We start from the raw sequence: 22,085 nt of genomic DNA, 5'->3' as shown, positions 1-22,085 counted from the left end.
GAGGTCCAAGGGAGGTCGGTGGGGTTTGCCCACGGGTAGTCACCCCCTCAGTCGAGCCTGTTGATCGATCCCAGGCTTCAACAGACAGCCGTTGGAAGGGCGTCTCTGTGGATGCAGGTCAGTTGTCGTCTGACTCTCAAGACACCAGGCCGGATTTGGAAGCGCAGCAAGCTCTTTCTAGATTCTTCTTGTCCATATAAGTGGGAAGCAGGCTATGCTTGCTGCTCTTCTCTGCTGCCCAGTTAGCGGCTTAAGGAAAAGGCACAGTCCTCAAACTTCCAGCAGCACAAGGGGCAGTCCGGATTATTTCTCTCCATGGTGCACTTCTCTTGGGCGCTAATATCTTTGCAGACGCCCGTGGTCTTCGTTCAAGTTCCCATCTCTTCACAAGTGCCTGACGCCAGCTCCCGAGTGTCTGCCACCAGCTCCCAAGCACTCGGCACCAGTTGTCAAGTGCCGGCACCCACTCCCAAGCGCCCATCACCAGCTCCTGAGCGCCCACTGCCAACTCTTCAGTATCAATCTCCTGCTCGGAGCTCCAAGCCTGTTTCCGACTGCTGGTCACCTAGCCTATGCAGCTTTCCTTCAGTATTTATGGGCAGGCACTTCTACCCTTTTTTGGCTCCTGCTAGCTCTGGTCTCGCCTACCTCGACCTTCCTGATGAGGAGCCATCCAGTTGATAGACTTAGGCTCCCCACATGGTGTTTCCTTGTCTTCTAGGAAGGCACTCGAGATTGAAGTTTGGTTTTCTGCTAAAAGGGAGCAAGGTAAAGTTCCTTCATTTTTCCTCCCTCGCACTTAATCTATAGGTGGTTTCTTTTGTATGCCACCGGGGGAAGCTCCTCCTTCCCAACGCTTATTGTTTTCGTCAATGAAAATTGTTTTTTGTTAGCAGAACTCTTTGAGTAGTTTGAATTTTTCAGTTTCTTGGACTGGATGGTGAGAGCGCTAGCCAAGAAGGTTGAGGATTGCAATGATTTGTGGAGACTTCGCCTTGACTGGCTAGGAGTCCTTTTTCATGCAGACAAACCATATGGGGATGGCTCTCCTGAACTTGGGGCTCTTTTCTCTTTGGGGGTTATGAAGGAAAGAGAGTTTTGGTGCTCCTGTTCCACTAAAGGAGTCACTCAGACCCAGAAGTCGGCTCTTCAATAGAAGTCGACTTGGATGTTCTGGTGCATTCTTCCAAATGCCCCAAGGATTCATCCTCGTTTGTTTCTAAGACAGTCTCTCCTCTCCAGCAGCATCCCTTTCATGGGATTAAGCCCAAGTCCAGTCTAGGACCTGCTCCAGTGTCTGCTTCACATCAACGCCAGAAAGCTGAAAGCTATTCACTTAGGGTTTCAGTACTTCTCGACCCTGGTTCACAACAAGACTGTGGCAGTCCATTCAGACAATACCACTGCCCTAGCGTACATATGAAGTGAGGCAGCTCCACTCTTTTTCACTCTGCCAGACAGATCAAATCGGGTGAGTCTAGTCACTCGATTTTTTCAGGGCAAACTAAATTCTGACGGACGAGCTGAGCTGTTTAATAGTATGTCCTTCCCACAGAGTGGACCTTGGATCCCCTGGTCTATCAGAATCTGCAACACTATGGGGCAGGCCGACATTGGACCTGTTTGCCACCTCAAGGAACCATTGCCTTCCTCTTTTTTGTTCTCAGGCCCCAGACCCTCCTGCATGGGCAACAGGCACCATGCAGCAAGATTTATCCCACTTGGAACAAGATCTATCGAGAGGAGCTCAAGTCCTTGCCCAAGAAATAAGGAAGAAGTCTTCCGTGCACAAGTGGGAGCCAGTCTTCTCGAGTTTTGGGAGAAGTGGAGTATCAGAGGGAAAAAGCAGTGGACGGGAAAACATTCAGCCTGTTTGGAGGTCTCCTCTCTCCTTCGAAAGAGAGTCATAGAAGAAGCCAAGGATATCAATTCAGAGGACTTTGACTACCGTTTGTTTGTGGTCTCCAAATCATCAGGGTTAGGAGACCAGTCCTCAACGTAAGCGCCCCCAATATCTTCGTCTGGCATCAAGACGTTTGTCAAGTCAGACAAAGTTCAGATGGAGATGAACCGGTCAGTCCTTTAATCCATTCACTAGGACAATTGGATGATAACCTTGGATATGCAGGACGCATGCTTCCACTTTCCCTTCCATGTGGACCCCAAGAAGTATCTAAGGTTCATTTTCCAGAACGCTCTCTCATGGCGCCCACATCAGTGTTTAAACGCCTTTCTCCTCTCGGAGCACCCAGCGCCACCCGAGCATCCTGCGCCACCAGAGCACCTGGTGCCAGCTCCCAAGTGCCTGGCACCAGCTAAATCTCCAGTTTTAGGCTCTCTGCTTTGGCCACTCTACTGCACCTCAAGTGTTCACTCGAGTCCTCGCTCCTCTAGCAAGTGACTTCATTTAATAGGCATTAATGTCAGTCTATCTAGACAACTTAACTCTTCAATCCCCTTCGAAGGAAACGGGCACGAAGGACTTGTACATCCCCTCTCTCTGAGGAACTGGAAATTATCATCTACCTTCAGAAGTCCCAGTTGGCCCCATTGCAAGAGTTCTATTTGGGGTTTAAGTTTCAACTCTCGAACTTTTGGTTTTTCCGTTTGCTAAAAGAATCGCCAGCTGCCTTAAGATGGTCCACAAGTTTCTAGCCCCTTCGTCTTGCTCAGCCCATCAGTGGAGGAGCCTATTGGAGACTCTTTCATCTGTCAAGATGTTCATCATGTTAGACAACTTCCCATGAGAAGTTTTGCAATTCTTCCTCTAGGCCAACTGGGACAGGGAAACACAGCCGGACACCTACATGTTTCCCATAAACCTGGTAATTAAGTCAGACCAGCATGGTGGCGGTCCAAATGTAGACTTTTGGAAGGAAAGCCTTTCATTCTCTGAGCCCAGGCATATTCTATTCAGTCTCCTTGGTTCTAGGTTGAGGAGTCCTCTTGGGCTACGCCTTTCCACCCTTCAACATGGTCAGGGGAGTGCTGAAGAGGTTTTGGGCACATCGCAACGTTACGATGATTCTCATAGCCCCGTTCTGGCCCATGAAAAAATGGATCCAGGACCTGCTATGGTTGTGGGTGGACTTTCCAAGACTTCTTCCCCTAAAAACCATGTCTACTCAGACAACCTCACTTTAAAGGGATACCAGAGGGTTGTCCATTCTTGTCCTGACAGGCTTCAGACTTTCCGGAAGCTTGTCAGAGCGTAAGAGTTTTCAAGATGCGCTGCAGAGGCTATTGCAAGATGCAGATTTCCTTCTTTATCCGAGCTCTAAGAATTTCTCATTCTCCAACTTTAAGGGGTTTCGAGCTGTGTTTAGCTCAGTGTTTAAACACGGGTCCTGAATCTTGTGTCATCCCAAATCTTAACGACTTCATCAAGTCTTTTGATACATCAAACCAGGAAAGGAAGATGTGATCTCCTGGAGCCCAGATGTAGTGTTGAAGTGGCTGACAGGTCCCGCTTTTCAACCCCTTCGTTTCTCTTATTGGAGAAACATTACTCGGAAGACTCTCTTCTGTGTGGCCTTGTCTGCTGCTAACATACTGTATTAGCAAGTTCTAAGACATCAACAAAGGGTAAATTTTTTCATGAGGAGATGCACTTTGCTTCTTTACCCTTGGATTTTTAGCCAAGAATGAGGACCTTCCAAGCCCAGGCCCCATCCTTTCTACATTAAGACCTTGACGGATGCCTTGGCTCTGATGAAGAAGAGAGATTTCTTTGTCCTGCTATGGCTTTAAGGTATTACCTGAGCAGGACCGATAAGATCAGAGGACTATCCAGTAACCTCTGGTGCTCTGTCAAGAACCCATCTCGCTCTCCGACTAAGAACGCATTGTCCCTCTCTGTCAGAGACTTAATTTCTGAGGCACACATTCAGATTCAGGAGGGAATTTTGCATACTTTTACAGTAAAAGCTCATGACGTCAGGACAATCTCTACCTAATTAGCCAGAAATGTCACTTCCATTCTGCAGTTGACCTAATGGAAGTGTGAACCGATCTTCACATCTCACTATTTAAAAGAAGTTGAAATAGTGTTTGAAAATTGCAGTACAGTCAACCCCCTGGATTCGTGGGCTCGCAATTTGCGGACTCCGCAATTTACAGAATTTTCTGTGGAGCCTACCTATGAATTATTTTTGGGAAAACTCACCCATTTGTGGATTTTTTTCGTAGAGCAATATTCTGTATTTTCATATTATTTTCATGACTAAATACTGTACTGTACCTACATAAACATTTTATGATAAAATAATGATTTACAGTATAGTACTAATTTTCAAATACAGTGAACCCCCCGTATTTGTGGGGGATGCGTACCACACACACACACACCGTGAATAGCTAAAATCCGCGAATACCTAAAACCCCTCTAAAAACACTTAGAATTGCCCATTTTGATAGCTTAAACCAAGAAAACCCCTGTGAAAATGCTTATACCTGAGTATTTTAATAGTTTTATCACAAAAAGTGCATTTATTCATGAAAATTATATGAAAATACAGTAATTAGTGAATATTTCTTAGTGAAAATTACCGCGAATGGGCGAATTTTCTGCGAAAAGTGTTTAGATATGTTCCACAGAGAAACCCGCGAATGCGAGTCCACGAACCATGAGAACGCGAATACAGGGGTTTACTGTATTAATATTAAGTTTAATAAGATTAAATAATATTAGAAAATAAAAATAGTAATTCTCTTTATTTATTTGTTTTGTTTGATAAATAAATGATATACTAATTTTCAGTTATTAATATTAATGTAAACACAGAACATTATCAATTCATTAAAGAAAATATAGAGAATTAGTAAGATTTTAGTTATTAATAAATTTTTTCCCCTCATCTTTTTCCCAGTCTTCTTGGAGCAAGGGGGAAGGGTGTAACCTGTCAAATATGTCAAATATCTCTCTCGCCAAAGGTGGTAGATAGATAGATAGATATCTCCATAAATAAAATTGAACAATGGGCATTATCTGTTGGATTTAAATTTTCTGATGAAAAAACGCAAGCAATAGCATTTTACAGAGATAAACGTTGGCTCAGAAACGAAGATATAGTTCTTACCATGAATAACACTCCCATCCAATTTTATCCAGAAGTCAAACTCTTAGGCCTATATTTTGACAATCATTTGAACTGGAAGGCCCATGTAAGACATACCAAAGCAAAGGCCTTAAAATCTTTAAATGTATTAAAAAAATTAGCTCACACTTCATGGGGTGCTGACAGAGATATTTTATTGAAACTTTATAAGGCTACAGTTCTACTAATATTAGAATATGGCAGTCCAATTTATAGTTCTGCTAGTGAGACTATTCTCAAAATGCTAGATCCAGTACATCACCTTGGGATTCGGTTAGCCACCGGAGCATTCAAATCATCACCAGTCCAATCCTTGATTGTAGAAAGTGGAGAAATGCCACTATCTTATAAGTTCAAAATAACAACGATGTGCAGAGGTTTAAAAATTATAAATAGTCCAGCAAAAACCAAAGATTTATTTAAAAAACCAGATTGTTTCTGGAATACAAAAATTACCCCATCCTTCCCTATTAGAGCTAATAGATTATTTATTAACAATGATCTTTATAATATTAGATTTTACAATTTTAACAAAATAATGCCTCCATGGATGATAAGTGCTCCCCAGATATGTAACAAACTATGTACAATACCAATTAATAAATTGAATAACCCACTTTCTATGAAACTGTATGCTCTGGAACATATCAAGGTACACAGTAATAATCATTTATATACTGATGGTTCCAAAGATGATATGGGAGTTGGACTCGCTGTTTATGGAAACAGTATAAAAAGCCAAGCCTCTTTACATAACAAAGCATCAGTGTTCACTGCTGAATTACTAGCAATAAAAACAGCATTAACAACTATATATGAAAACCAGTTTAATGAAGTAACCATCTTTAGCGATTCACTAAGTTCAATAAATGCAATAAACTCTTATACTCCAAAAATCAAATTATAAATGAAATTAGACATACATTACATGAAATGAAAATGCAAAAGATATCTGTTACTCTATGTTGGATACCATCTCACATAGGATTAGAAGGCAATGAAAAAGCTGACACCTATGCAAAAGAGGCTAGAACACTGCCAATATCAGCAGAATTATTACCATTAGAAGATTATACTAGATACAGTAAAGTGGTGATTAAGAAGAAATGGCAAAATAACTGGAAGGGAAGCAGTCTTAACAATAAATTAAGAGAAATAAAAGAAACTGAAGACCTGTGGCCATCATCCTATCAGAATTGCCGCAGGTTTTCAGTAATGTTGACACGGCTAAGAATTGGTCACACTAAACTGACACATGGTTACCTGATGAGTAACCCCATGCCCCTATACCTATGTGCGAAATATGTAATATACAAATAACAGTAAAGCATATTTTAAAGGTATGTCCAAAATATAGAATCCAAAGAGACATTTTATTTAGAAGATATTCCTTTAAAGATATACTGTCAGAAAATAAAAATTTTCACTTTTTAATATTTTAAAATTCCTTAAATTTAATCATTTATATGATAAAATATAAGATTCATAGAATAATTTATAATATATTCCTAATTAACTTAATTAGTTCTTAGATAAACATATGTCGCTAGGTTTAATTAAATTATTAGGGTTTAAATAGCTTGTCTAATCCTTCGGGCCAGCCCTAGGAGAGTTAATATTAACTCAGTGGTCTGGTTAAACTAACGTTAAAAAAAAAAAAGATAGATAGATAGATAGAAAGAAAGAAAGGGAGAGTGGGTGATAGATAGATAATATATACTGTATTATTAACATCTCTCTCTCTCTCTCTCTCTCTCTCTCTCTCTCTCTCTCTCTCTCTCTCTCTCTCTCTCTCTCTCTCTCTCTCTCTCTCTCTCTGTTATCGGCTGGAAGGGTAGAAGTACAGGGTAAAGCATTTGAGATGACTTCGAAATTATATTAATAGTATCATTTCAAGATACAGTACAGTAATAGGATAGGATAATAATTTAAGGGATATTTGATGTGGGATGACACTTTAAGTATACATTTGATAATTGATCTTTCAAGATAGGCAGTTATAAGCATTTTTAGAGGGGGAGTTAACTATGCGGGTGGTTGTCTGGTACGCATTCCCCGTGAAATGGGGGCCGACTGTACCTCAGGGCCATTATCAGTGGCTGACATGGTATTGGGTGAGGAAGCATAGGAATCTCTTTTCTCCTACTATCTCTTTGCCTTAAAGTAGGGTGTCGAATTTTTGGGAGCCAGGGGGCACAGTGTACCTGGAGTACCCACCATTCTCAGTGGATGGGTTGTGGTGTTTTCAGTGTAGGTGAAAGTATTGTCTGGTATTTTTATTGTGGTACTGCACCTGGGGCAAGGGTACTTATTGATGCTTCACTAGCCATCGGACATATCCTTCACTGCAAAGCTCCCACCTAAGTAGAGGCGCTCCACGGCTATACTGCCACACCACTACAGGTTAAGATGAGCACCAACTAGAGGCAGTAATTACCTGCAGTAGTTCTCTTACCAAATAAGGAAACAACAGGCATTGCCTTCAATGCTAGCATTACCATAACTTAATGTCTTGGAGTAGAATATGTCCACTAATCCCACCTCCTGCCAGTGTGGAACTCACCTATGCAATTACTTGGGAAGTAACTTATATGAAAATGATATTTTCATAATAGAATTGAGTTTCACATATACTTACCAAGTAATTATGGATTGGAGCTGTCCCTCCTCCCCTCTCATGGACATGAGGCACAAACAGAATGAGGGTTTCTGCTAAGTCATTTCCAGTACTCTTGTTGGTGGGCGGGGCTAGTCACCTACACTAAACTATCAAAGCACTACTGCGATTTTTCAAATAAAGGCTGCCTCGTGAGTTAGAACTATAGCTATGTAATTACTTGGTAAATTTGTGTGAAACCTAATTTTATCATGAAAATAACATTTTGCACAGTTTTCTCGCACGAGTATAAAACATTTTAAGAAATTTTTTTTAGATAAAGAAACATGTTACACAATAAATATTTTTAGATAAAGAAACATGTTGCACAAACTTAAACTGGAAAGTACTCTATCATATCTCACATCTAACCAATCCAGCATTCATTTCTGTTGTGGAAGGGAAAAAAATTATTCTTACTGGATGAGTGACTAAGTCTTCCACCCCCTAGCTCTTATACTGCGAATTAGTACCTATTTTATCATTACAAAGCCTCAGTGACTGAACTAGCTCTTACCAAAGGTATACAGTACATACAAAAAACCTCACTGTACTCCATTTATATTTCTAGGAAAAATACTAATTACCTGAAAATTTTTCAGTTTTAAAGCTAAGATATACATGAAGGTTGGGCATCTTCAGGGAAAGGTCATTGATATTTGCAGACTTTTTATTAGGCTCAGTTTTGCTTTTTGGCTATAGGCCATGCTATGATTGTCCTATGGTTTGGACAACATTCAGTTGAGTGCTCCTCAAGACAGTTGTTTTCAGGTCTATGATGTACCAGTTGGAGGATTGATTCTCCATGTGCAAGATTTAGAAATAAAATATGTTGCTTAGAATTGGGTCAAAACTAGACTGTTTCATAGTTCCTCAGAGAGTATTGACTAAGGACTATAAGGCAGTGTGGAATATTTACGTTGTAGGTTTGGTAATTTTTATTAAATGTTATTCATAGTTATATGTCTATACTTGGCTGAGAGATTTAGTTTGTAATAAGTCATTGATAACAATGCTCTTCTTTATTACTAATTCTTTGGGTAAAATGGAAGATGAGAACTTTTGCAATTTTGTAGTAATCTTGTTGCATAAAATATTTTGGGACTATATGAATGATTTTATTTTTGTTTACCTCGAAATGAAGTTATATTAACCCTTTTACTACATGGGACTGGCCGCTGCAGTCATTATTCTTTTGTTTCTAGCCAGCTAGATCATAATAGATAACACGTTTCCCCTCATCATTGTTATGAGCTTTTGTCTATATTCTAGTGACAAATGGCAACATTTGATTGCCAATTTAAAGGATAATCTCAGGAGAAGGGTTAGACCTTCAGTAACCATCAAAATGCCATAAAGGTAGGCTGTTTCTCTCGATGATGAAGTAGTACAGTCTTTTATTTGGAAATGACAATGATAGTACTAGTAGACCTGAACTATCAAATAGTTCTGATAGTGACAGTGGTGAATATGGTGACTGATGTTTATTATATATCATATATAGACAAACCTATCTTAGATAATTTTTTCACTAAAGGTTTTATTAGAGATGATCATGACTCAGAGGAAATGACAGAGGAGGAAGCAGATTTGTCAAGCATTAGAGGTGGTGAGTAAACAAAGAAAATGGGATAAAGTTTCCGATTGGAAGACCATTGAAGATTCAGTAAAAAAAAAAAAAAAAAACGTTCTGAAATTTTTATTGGAGATAGTAAATTCACTTTTTCTACAGAATGCCAAGTCTGCCTGATTTTTTTTGTGAGGCTTTTCCAGTTGATGTTTTTGGTCAAGAGCATATGTTCAAGGTTTGTAGTAAAAATTTTCAAACTGAATAACAGAAATGAAGTTACTTTACTCCATGCTTTGCGAGGTATCACACTAAAATGAATAATTAATAAAAGATGCATAATTCAGTATGAATATAATTACAGGCAGTCCCCGGTTAACTGTGGGGGTTCCACCCCCGACCAAGCACTGCTAACTGAAAATCGCAGCAAAAAAAAAAATCACCGCTAATCAAAAATCATAGCTAACCGAAAATTGGAGATAATAGTGCCAAAACCCCCACTTAACGGGGCTGTTAACTGGAGATCAGTGCTGAAATCCCTACTTAACATGCAGATTGGCGTCAAAATCCCTACTTATGGCGCTATTAACCGGAGATCAGCACCAAAAATTTGGTTAACGAAGTCGCTAGTCTAACACCGAAACACTGTTAACCAATGCCGCCGATAAGAGGGGACTGCATATTTTATCACTCTACCATGTTAAAACATACAGTAATAGTACAGTATTGTAATATAACAGTAAGGAAAATGACAGAATCAGTGGTTAAATATAAAAGGGAGAAAATTAGTCAGTTATATGATTAACAGGGCACTGATTTTGTCACTAGTAGCGGTAACAGGATCACAGCAAAAGCGTTAAATCTTCGTGAATTGTGGAATTGCAGCTTATATTCAGAATAAATAAAAAATGCTTGTGAACACATCATTCTTAAAATATTTTCACTTATTCTGAACTTTTATCATTAAATACAGTGATATTTTGAAAAATTATTGCATTTGGGTCAATTTTCATTTACTGCATCTTTTACCTTCTTTGTGTCTTTCAAGGAATTAAAGTACTGTACAGTATTTTCAATTCTTGTTGGCACTTTGACTTTTAGGAAATCTGTCAAGATTGAAGGCACATTTTACATGGGATAGTAACATGAAATTGATGCTTAAATATTCTTTTTTTATTTTCCAGAGATTTACGCAATATTTAGCATCGAGCAATTGTAATTTCAACCTGGGGGGATTCTTAGATAAAACGGGAGTAGCAGGTAAGTTGCCTGGACACAAAGCTAAAATGGAGAATCTTTGTAAAAATATTTTTGACAAGATGTTTTGTGACTGTTGATAATGTAAATATTCTTCTTGTTTTGAACTGGAAACTTGAACTAATTTGTCGTGAATATGCTGCTACTGCTTTATATTTGTCCAGTTCGTATAGAAGGACATTTTCGTTTCCCAGCTTTAACATAAAGTTTACTAATAGCTGTGTTGTATTATTGTTAGCCAGGAATATTAGGAAAAGTACTCACATATTTTGTAAAATGAATGGATACTTGGCAAGGTTCCAGAATAAAGTGTGTGTGTGTGTGTGTGTATGTTTATATACATGTAGTGTGTGTGTGTGTGTGTATATATATATATATATATATATATATATATATATATATATATATATATATATATATATATATATATATATATATATATATATATATATATATATATATATATATATATATATATATATATATATATACAGTACACACACACACATATATATATATATATATATATATATATATATATATATATATATATATATATATATATATATATATATATATATATATATATATATATATATATATATATATATATATATAGTGCGTCACCGACTTATGGCGACAGCGACTTTAAGGCAGATTCAAACTTACGGCGCCTTATCAGTGCCATTAATGGTATTTTACAGCACCATAACTTGATGCCTCATCAAGTTATGGTGCTGTAAGCGATGTTGATGGTGCTAGCAGCAAGAATAGGCATCAAGTTAATTGCACTTGCAGTGCTGTAACTTGATGCAGCATCAAGCTATGCCACCAAACATCAAGTTACGGCACCGTAAGTGCTGAAAAACCAACTTACGGCTTGGTGCAGGAACAGATCCCCACAGTAAGTCAGTGACTATATATATGTGTGTGTGTGTATGGTTATGTATATTATAACTAAATGTTAGGATGACTTTGGCATACACAGGTTAGTGTTTAGTTTTCATGAGGATCAGAAAGCAAAACAAACAAACTGTCTTTCTTTACCCAAAATAGAGAAAAGGAAGATAATTAAAAATATGTCCTTGAGAAATTTAGTCACTTTACCTTATACAGTATGCAGTGGATAACTTTCAAAGAATGTTCACTCCCTTTTTATCCTAGTAATGATGTGGTAAGGGGCTTAATTCTATAAAATTATAATAAATGATTAATGCCTCATTGTTCTGTGGTGATACCCAGCTTGCTTTGATTGTTTGCCAGAAAAATGTCTTAACCTTCCAAGCAAGAATGAATCACTGCAGGTTAGGGCCTATTTGCTTTTGTGTAAAAAAGTTAGTTTTATATTTTGTCTTTGCATCTTTGCAGTTTGAGATGGATTGTAGTCATTTAGATTACACTTAATGTCAATGACACTATACCTTATTGTGTTATTCAGTCAATCAGTCAGCTTTTTGAGGCAAAATTGAGAAACTTGACATTTTGCCCCTTTTGCTTGGGTTGTGGTTTTCAAAATTTCCCTGTACTGTAACTGAAAAGAAATGTTTGCGATTGAAGTAAGTCTTTAACATTCTGGACAAATTACATGCTTTTCTTGTTCATATTACATTAGCTTTTCACTGCAGTACTGTATATTCATTTGATCAGTTTCATTGAGATGATACACTACACGTGAGGAGTTTGATTATATGCATATTCACATCAGTTTTTATGAAAAACTGGTAATTAGATGTACAATATTTTATTGGTAAGCCGTCTAATAGATACCAGAAATTAAACTTAAGGTGTACTGTAGCATTTGTTGCCACATTTGCAAGTTGCAGATGGTTAGGTTTGATGAGTCTAAGAAATAATTGAGTACATAAACTAAAAAGAAATCAAAGGTATAGTTTACTTTTTAAGATACTGAAATATGATGGTTTCTGTAAGTTTGTTTCTTAAAATGCTTTATGGGCTCACTACCTTTTTAAGACACATTATGAAAAAATAGTTATTGTGGTGCATTAAATCCCCCTTTTGACCAAGTGAGATTGATTTTAGGATTGTTCCTTAGGAATTTGTTGGGTAACCTCATGCAGAACAATGTGGGGTACAAGAAATTTCTACAGACCTAGTAATCTTGAGTTCTTGCCAGTTATACAAACTTGATAGATCTTGAAAGGAGATGGACCCCATTGTAAATGCCCAGGCCACACTCCATTGTCGTGCGAGGCATACTTGCATTCCTTCATACTAACCTCCTCCTTAAAGAGAGTGAGGAATATGGGAGAGCACTCAAAGCATATGGTTAATGGGTTGGAAGAAAAACATTGCTTTTATAGCAGAACTAGTTTTTATCTTTATCTTCATCTCCTCCAGGGCTGCATTATGCAAAGGGCCTCTGTAAAATAGTGCCACTCTTGTATTTGCTGAGCATTATCTTCCACAGATCTCTACTTCCCTTCAATCTCCCTTGTCCTAGTTCTTATCCGAGCAGATCTGGGTCCTCCAACTCTTCTGTTGCCCGTAATATTCAGGTACTTACTACTGTACATTTTGTTCACCTGTGTTTGTGCAAAGGGCATTTCCATATCATCTCCACCTCCATTTCATCATTATCTCATGTACATATGGCTCTTATGGTACTTGTAGGAGGAGGAGCACTACAGTGGAGGCTTTTGGAACTAGGTCAGGAGGGGGCCAGGTCAGATCATTTGAAGGTGGAATATCTTCTAAACAAGACCTGCTGTAGTAACTGAAACTAAACTGTTGTATTGTTGGGGCCAAAAGCATAGTGTAGGCCATGGATGATGAAGCTAGAGCAGTTGTGTATGCAGTGGCAGTCCAGTTTGTAGGAGTTGTCAAGAACATGGGAGCAGTCGCATAGACAGGAACAGCCATCTGCGCAGAAGCAGCCATCTACATAGGGCAGCACAATAGCAATCAAGCACAAGGCAGCAGTCCTGCACCCAGGAGTAGTCAGGTATACAGTACCTGCACACTTGAGACTACAGGTTGCATGGATTGGGGCACTCTAAAGATGTCACTAATACTGCAGTGTGTGGACTCAGGGAGGTTGACTGTAGGTAGCTTAGATGCAGTGGAAGGCTTCTAACCCACAGTTACCTCATCCATGGACAAATCAACCCTAGCCACAAAATTGTCCTGGGACATGGAGACAGCCATCCTGTTAAGCAGGCAAGGAAAGAGGTGTCTGTTGAGCAAGGGAATTACAATGTAGGGGAGGAGTTACAATCACAGGAGGTGGCAGGAGAGAGAGAATGTTGTAGAGGTGAGGCTTTGCCAGGCAAGAAGACAGGAGGGATTAAGACTGGATATGCCTTACCCTGGGGGCACTTGATGCATGGAGGTAGAGGCCTCATCTGACAAGATTTGGGTCTTGACAGGAGAGCATGGGTTAACGAGGCAAAGAGGAGTTGGAATACTCACCATATGCAGCTTTAGATGTGCAGTGTTTGTGCACTTGCCTCTTGAGAGTTGGAATGCTTACTGCATTTGCCTCTTGAGTGCAGAGGAACCACTGATCCACTCACCAGGCCTCTGAGTGCAGAGGAACCACTGATCCACTGACCAGTCCTTCTTTACTGAGCAACGCCCTTGCAGCCATTATCCAATGACAACATGAAGAAGCTGTTGGACTTAACCCCTGAGTTTACACACACCATTGCACTGATTATAGTAAATGTATTTCCATGAAAAAACTTCCCCAATATGGGGAAAGGATATTAATCCAGGTAACAGTACAATATACTGTGTTGTGCTATTAGTATTTAAATAAAATGCACTAATGGAAAGCTTAGAAGGAGACAGCAAACTGAAGGTAACCATTACTGTGGATTGGCAGACAAAAACTATACTGTATAACAAAAAATATGACTGAAAAATAAAAGCCAATAAATTATACTAATTTAATATGCTGAGTAAAGAAAAAAATTCAAGATAATAAGCAAATATTAGAAACTGCTAAATAAAAATTACATTCCAAAATTAAAGGAGTTATGATTTGCAAAAATACCAACAACCCCAAAAATCAAAGAATAAGAATCAAAGCAATTAAAACACTGAAAACAAGCAAGCACTTAAGATAGTACATCTGTAGTAAGTGAGTCACCAACTGGAAGGTAAAAGGCATTAAACTACATGCTAATATTCCTATAACACACAGCACTTCACATCAGAAAGAAGCAAAATAATCAAGAGAATGAATCTGTGAGAATAAATAAATGGCACATTTCAATAATGGCAAAATAAGGTGGTGATGCTAAGAAGCACATTAGTACAATCACCCAAGATGAAGCAATATGGAGGAGTGAAGGGGCTACTTGTAGGACAGTGGATCATGGTTTGTGCATGCACAATTGGATGTTTCTTCTTCCAAGGTCAGTCAAGTTGGTATGGCAGGAGCAGTTTGAATTGAATAGGGTTATTCATGATTAATGATTTCATATGATTATATGTAATAATATGTTCTTATTTGTAGTTATGCTCCACAGTCTTTTGTCTAATAGATAATAAGAATTTAGTTTAAAGATGATTGAGTCACCTGGACTTCCTCACTTTGTGTAGTCTGGAAATGAAACTTTAAGATTAGTGTGGCCTGGAGGAGGGAACTCATTTGGTTGATGGGTTTGCGTAAGAAGAACCTATGTTATAATTACTAAGTTTATGACAGCTCTATCAATTAAATATGTGCTTGAATTGCAATTTAGGTAAAAGGGTAGAATTGCTGAATACTCCAAAAATATTTGCAAAAATACTTGTACCATATATACCTGTAGGATCAAGGCAAACAATTAGGTATTGTGATGAATCAGGGACTAAGGTTTTGATATCTGTTAAGGTTGTTTTTAGCCAAAGGCAAACCCTTTAAAGTATAAATCAAGTTCCTAGTACTTGATACAGTGTCTGCTGGAGTGGATAATTAACATATTTAACATTGTGAGATGTAAGAACTATAACTCTTGAAGTCTATCTTATGGATACCAGTAAGTATAAATGAAAGAAGATGGGAGAAATAGACGATATGAAGAGCAAATTGGTTGAATGCACTGGTGACCAGCAGGGGTTGCTGGAAACTCAACAGAAGACTGGTACTCCTTCACCACTACAAGATGGCTTTTTCAACTATTCATTACACACTGACCTTCATGTCTCATACCTTTTAATCTTGGAAAAGCTTGCTCACTGGTTGGTTTAAGTCCCTGTCAGGGGACAAGATAGGGCACAAGAGGCCTTGTTTGGTAGACCCTTATGTTTGTTGAGGCATAAATAAAAATGAAAACTAGAACAGAGGCCATTACTTGAACAAAAAAAGAGAGAGAGAGGAGAGAAAGAGAAATGCATGCAAAAGTGCAGCTGTAGAAAATTTGCAAAAAACCACAAGCTGAGAAAGTGCAGTGGCAGAGAAAACATATACAATGTAGCAAAAAAGATAGACCAGTAAACAGGATATAAGCAATAAGCAGTAGGTTGTGAGGATTACTAAATGAACACACACACAGTCTGGCAACTACCTTGACCTTGTGTTCACAGGTGTTACATGGATTGTACCTTTTGAAGTAGGTTTGCTGGTGGGATCATCTGATCTTTGTTTGATGAAGGTTAATGTGGAGATGGATCATGTTGATCCTGGTGTTAATTTTTCAAGAAAGGTATACTTAACATCCCAGACCAAATTGGGATGCTATTCACTTTGATCTTAATTTAGATTGGTGGAACAGTAGATGTAGAAATCTGAGTATTACTGAATGTTTGAATGATCATCTTAGCACTGTTGTTGAGAGGGCTTGTTAACCATGAAAAACAAAAGGCTTATCTTTTATGGAGGGACAATCAGTCTTATTTTTTGGGCTAATTTCATTGAGTGTAGAAGTCAAGCTGAGGTTCTCTGCGAGAGAGCTTACAATATGGGTGTAAAGAACACACTTCAGTGATGGTGACCAGAAGGGGTGGCCTACCCCTAAGTCATCACTTTTTGGATTTTAATCTAGCATGCTTCCCCATGTAGGAGCTAATGGAACTGCTGTATGATTGCCCTAAACAGAAGACAACTTTTGGCTGAAGTCTTATAAGCAAAATGTGTGGCGAGTGCTTCGTGTTTCTTCAGTCTGCTTTCCGGAGCCTAACTTGTGTTCAGTGGCCTTCAAATCTGGAGAAGTCAAAACTTTTCTTGTGGTGTTTGATGCTTATGACAGCGTAGACCCTAACAGGGTCTGTACTGCATTACCCTAGGGACTAAGTCTGTCATCATGCCCCTCAGAATATAGGCCCATTTCAATTATCCCTGTTGTATATAAAGTTTTTAAGAAGTTACTATCTAAGTATCTTTGTAGGTCTACAGTTTGGTTTTCATGAAGGCTTAGGTACTTTTAAAGTACTCGTTTCAATATCTGCCACCTTGCTGAGTGCTCTAGATGAGGGTGCAGAGGCATGCAAAGTGGGTTTTAAATTTTAGTGCAGTCTTTGACTGTGAATCATAAAGCACTTATCCACAAAGTAAGATTATTGAGAATTGTTGGATCTTTGAGTAATACAGTATTTTAAATAAATATTTGATTGCCTAAACTCAAAGGCTCTGTGTTGATGACTAGTTTAATAGCTTGAGTAATATCAGTTGAGGTGTTCCTCAAGGAAATGTTCTTGGAGTTTTGCCATTTATTACCTATACTAGTGACTTGTAGCAAGGTCTGGAGAACATTGCAACAATTACAAAATTAATACTACAAAGTAGCAAAAATTAAGAAGATTTATCCAAAAATAAAATAAAATATTGTAGTACAGTAATAAGTAAGGACAGTCAGCGTGCCCTTTGCCATGTATGAAGTAAAGAAAACTAATGAAAGTGATTAGCAGAAATAAAAACCTACCTCTCGGCCTAACTATTTTTTCCACCTGCTGGCTTGTCATTGGTAACCACATGGCATTTTAAAAAACTAACACCCAAACTTGAGAAAATATAGTAATACGCACACAATTTTGAAAGTAATGACAACTACCTAAAAGCAAAATATCAGGATAAGTGATTAATTATTGATTAATTGTGGGTTATCTGGCGTCACAACTACCAGGGTCACTGACGCTCAGGATAAGTGAATAATTATTAATATTAACAGTTAGCAACACAAGTTATGATATTTGCAACTGAGTATTAACGAGTAAGGTGCAGAAATCACACGTGATTTTTTTTGAAAGGAAAGAACTGAAAAAGATGGAAAAGACCAATGAATTAGCTAATGAAACCATGAGATTTGTGTTAGAATAGCTGGAAAATGGTGCTTCTGAAACAAAGAAGTTATGTGGGTAATTCTGGACAAAGCTATAAACAGATTTGCAAACTCAGAAAGAATAAGAAAAATAAGGTGGCATACTTGTTCTGAAACTACCATTCTTCTTCTGTTTGCTAACTAATAGAATGTTGGGCATTCAGAGACTACAGATGTGGACTTGATGAAATAATAATTTTTGAATAAGTTTAACCAGGCTACTTGACTATTCAGACTGGCCTGAATTTACTCATAGGGTGTGAAAGACAGAGCAAGGCATTGTGAAATAAGTTGTGCAACCAGTTGGTAAGAGACCAAGTGGAAAATTAATAAAGAAAGAGCCATAAGATGGCTGTGGAAGAAAGACATTATAAAGCATTTCAGGTTTAATTGCTGTGTGCTGTCCAAGGAACACTGTAAAAGGGGTACAGTATTTAGCTTTTAGTTGTCATCTTGGATTCAGGTGGAACTTTCAGTATAACTCTTCAAGTTGTCAGTTATTGAAAGAGGTTTTTAGTTTCTTTTGATATTTATGAAAGTTTGAGATTTTTATTAATGTTATACAGTATAGTACAGTACATCATTAATACCAGTTCATGGAAAGGTAGACTTTAGATTTGTTCATGTCTCTTCTGTGGGGGTACCAGATAAAAAGGCCTACTTCTAGCCAGCTGTAGTATCAAGTACAATGTGAAGTATGAAATTGTTCAGTTTAGGGAGTTTGTCCATGTATGGCACACTATTTATCTGTATGTGCCTTCAGATACTGTGAGCCCTTGGTATTTTGAGAAACTTATTTCCAGGTTCCAGGCAGTATTATTTCTTAGGCTGTAGTGTTTTAATTATGAAAATATATTTGATATGCATGCCCTCCTACAATTTTAACATATTATGCTTACATAGTTCATGCTAACACATCTAGGGAAATATTAAGAGACAGTTTTATGCAGTTGAGAAAATAGCTAATCACTGTACTTTAACATGGCATAAACCTTGTTAATGTGCTCCTTATACAGTAGCAGTATATAGGTTTCTTGTTTTTATAGAAAATCAGATCAGGAATGCATTGATGTTTTCATGTTGTGTAATTATTACATATGCTTTCTTTCTCATCCTTGTCCGTAACTTCCAATAATGTCTGCCACTCTTCGTGACTCGCAACCTTTGACTGATATTCATCACAGGACAAAGTAAGTGTTAATTCTTCTATGCCATTGTGTTATAATTTTGTATGCTGCGTGCAAATGTGTATGTATGTGTTAAGGTAGCGAATGTAAGTGTGAAATTGCATTTTTTTGGTGTGAAGTAGATATTGTTTACGTGATGCTTCACTTCATTTTCCTTAATATTCATCATCGTGAAGTTGAATCAGTCTTGTGCTTAGAAAGTTGCAAGAGCTTCTAAAATTGATTGGTCTTTGGATTATGTAGTATACCGTAGAATTTTGATGGTTGATGTTTCACTTTTAATTTCAGAACTGAGTGTAGGTCATTTTCAAGGTAATTTTTTGTTGCCATATTTAAGAGCAGAGTAAAATTCTTATTGGTTTTCTTCTTGTAGTCAACAAAAAAAATACGAAGTGTAATTTTAATAGATTTTGAAGGGAATCATTTGAGTTCTCACCTTGGACATCATTCAATTCCAATTGATTGTTTCAATGACCAGTTCTTATAATTTTCTATAGGGTTTGAATTCTTATGAATTTGCTGTTATAGAATTGTTGGTTCCTCCTTCTTGCAAGAAGTTCTCTTGTTCCCATCAGAGTTAAATAACTACTCTCTCAAGCTAAGTAAGACAATTTAATTTCTAATCTTGCTAATAAGGTAATTGTTATTCAGGTTTGCGAATTATTCAAGGATTGTTTGTTTTGTTGTACAGTATTCACATGAAGTGCTATACAACAGTGGAAATTCTAGTGTTGTTTCTCAACTTTGATACAGATTAAGCAAGGGGAAGTCAGTCTACTGTACATTCATTATTATTACTTCTTCATGTCATTGAATCTTGCCATGGTAAATTTTCACTGTCATGAGCATTGTCACTTGCAGTATGACACTACAATGTTTGGTTCTTTCTTTGGTGAGATGTTTTAGATTATTGGAAATGTTTCTTCAAGCAATGGTGGCATATTGTGACAACAGTTGGTAGTATTATACAGCTTAGTGGTTGTCATTCTGGTCGTGAAATTCATTTTGTCATGTTACAAGGTTTGGTGGTTAGGTTTTCTTCTATTTCATATTTTGTAGCAAAAATATTAGATTAAATTGTCTTTCACATTACAAATGCTTGAATCATAGCAAGTAATAAGGTGAATTATAATTGCATCTTTCAATAACTTGACATTTGATTGTCATTTAAGTTAAATAGCTGCTAACAAAAATGTATAGAACTGAATTTTAATCCATTTGGGTATGAGGAATATTTTTAGTGAATTTGTTTAGCTTAAACTTAATCAAAGAATCTTACCCCTCATACTAAAGTTAAACATGCTTGGATTAGTTGTAGAGTGCTGAATTAGATAGGGCATACCTGATTGTTTGGATGGTTGCCCAATTTGTGAATATTTGTGCTAACACTAAATATGTTGCAGAGATTATGAAGTATGGAAAATGCATTTTTTTCACTTGCAGTGATATTAGCCTTCTTGACTTTTGGTAGTTGAATTGTCAGCTGTTAGTCATCTTGAAAGTTGATTTAATTATCTGCATCTAGGAGGTAAAAGCCCTTGATGAGTTTGTTTGGTACATTATTAAACCAGAATTCCAACTAGGAGTTTTTGTACTCTTTATTAATTTCAGGCTGTTAAGGTTATACAATTAAAAATTGCAAGTTGTTTTGAAGGATTATTAGGTGCACATTACGTACAGCCTAAAAGGACAATGATAGTGTACTGAGAATTTTTTCTGTACAAATGTTAACATCTTTAGGTATTTGAACCAGGCCATCAAATTAAAATTCTTAACAACTCAAAGAATTTATCAAAAATTTCAGTCCAGTAAAAAAAATGGTTCCTGTATTTTTTGGACCATAAGAAAAAACAATTGGTAGGACACACCCTATAATTAGCCCGGTATTTAAAAAAAAAAAGATTAGGAATTATTTAGTCTTTACATTGTTTTTTTTTTTTGTTACAGCTAGTTATAAAATTTTGGGACTATTAAAGATTTATGATGGTTACTGTATCATTGATTAAATATACCTATATTTTATACCATTTCACATAGAAATAACTTGCTTGTTCCCCCTGGACTTGCTGTGTTTTACATCAAACCTTTGCGTATCAGCTGATATTTAATGTTGCTTTTATAAAGTGGAGGATGATTTGTCCCTTTGCGTTGTCACTACCACATTTTGCTATTATGGTATGAGTATACTATTGGGTATTAGTATGTTTTATGACATTAGTTAACATTACCTAATATAATAGAATAGAAGATACAGTAAATGTGATACCATAATGTTTATGACTAAGTTCATTAGTTTTTATTTATGGTAGCATGAACAAACTCCTGTACCTTTTATCACATCACCATCACATACTATCACCTCTGCAGAGTTCAGCAAAAAGTCTCCTTATCTTCATACAGCAACACACCATATGGGTTCAACTTACCAGGCTTCTGTACACATCAACTCCATTATGATGGTGATTTTTGCTAGGCTAACATTTTAGGTGTAGTAATACGTCCAGGCACGCTGCTAGGGAGATTCTTGGGACCGGAGCTGCTGTACTACCGTATCCGCCAGCTTGTGAATATCCTGGGTGCAATGTTCAGACCGAAGGGCATGACCCTGAAGGAGTAGGCTTGGTTCCCGAGTCTGAAACCGAGGAACTGAGAGAAGTTCGCAACTGGGACGTGATAATAAGCGCCTGAAAGATCGATAGAGGTGGTGACGGCTCCACGCTGGAAGTAGAGTCCGACCTGAGCTACCGTAAGCATGCGTAAACTTGTCGATTTTATGTAGAGATTTAGACGCGACAGATCCAGGATCACCCCTTAGCTGATCGGAGCCTTTTTGGGAACAGTGAATAGCCTGCCTTGAAATTTTAGGTGCCTTGCTTTCTTTATTGCTCGCTTGTTGAGCAATCCTTTTTACATAATCCTGTAGGATTGATGTGGGTGGCTGGTAAAATCTGTTTGGAGGGGGAGGATTCTTGATCCAGCTCCACCCCAGTCCCTTGACACAATGCTGTGTGCCCAAGGGCTGAAGGTCCATTGGTCCCTGAACCAATACAGGCGACCGCC

The 22,085-nt window shown here is 37.7% G+C and overlaps 1 protein-coding gene across 21 annotated transcripts in view; it reads left to right on the top strand.

The window, feature by feature from the left end:
• lap (like-AP180) overlaps positions 1-22,085 on the top strand; it is a 425,173-nt gene that overhangs the window by 195,369 nt on the left and 207,719 nt on the right. For all 21 annotated transcript variants that reach the window (XM_067123899.1, XM_067123895.1, XM_067123896.1 and 18 more), the window contains exon 3: positions 10,504-10,579. In XM_067123899.1, the coding sequence (XP_066980000.1) occupies positions 10,504-10,579 (76 nt within the window). The remainder of the gene's footprint in view (positions 1-10,503; positions 10,580-22,085) is intronic.

This window comes from Macrobrachium rosenbergii, chromosome 21, assembly GCF_040412425.1.
Source record: "Macrobrachium rosenbergii isolate ZJJX-2024 chromosome 21, ASM4041242v1, whole genome shotgun sequence".
Lineage (NCBI taxonomy): Eukaryota > Metazoa > Arthropoda > Malacostraca > Decapoda > Palaemonidae > Macrobrachium > Macrobrachium rosenbergii.
Note: the sequence above shows the minus strand (reverse complement) of the source record. Positions and strands in the feature narration are given on the sequence as shown.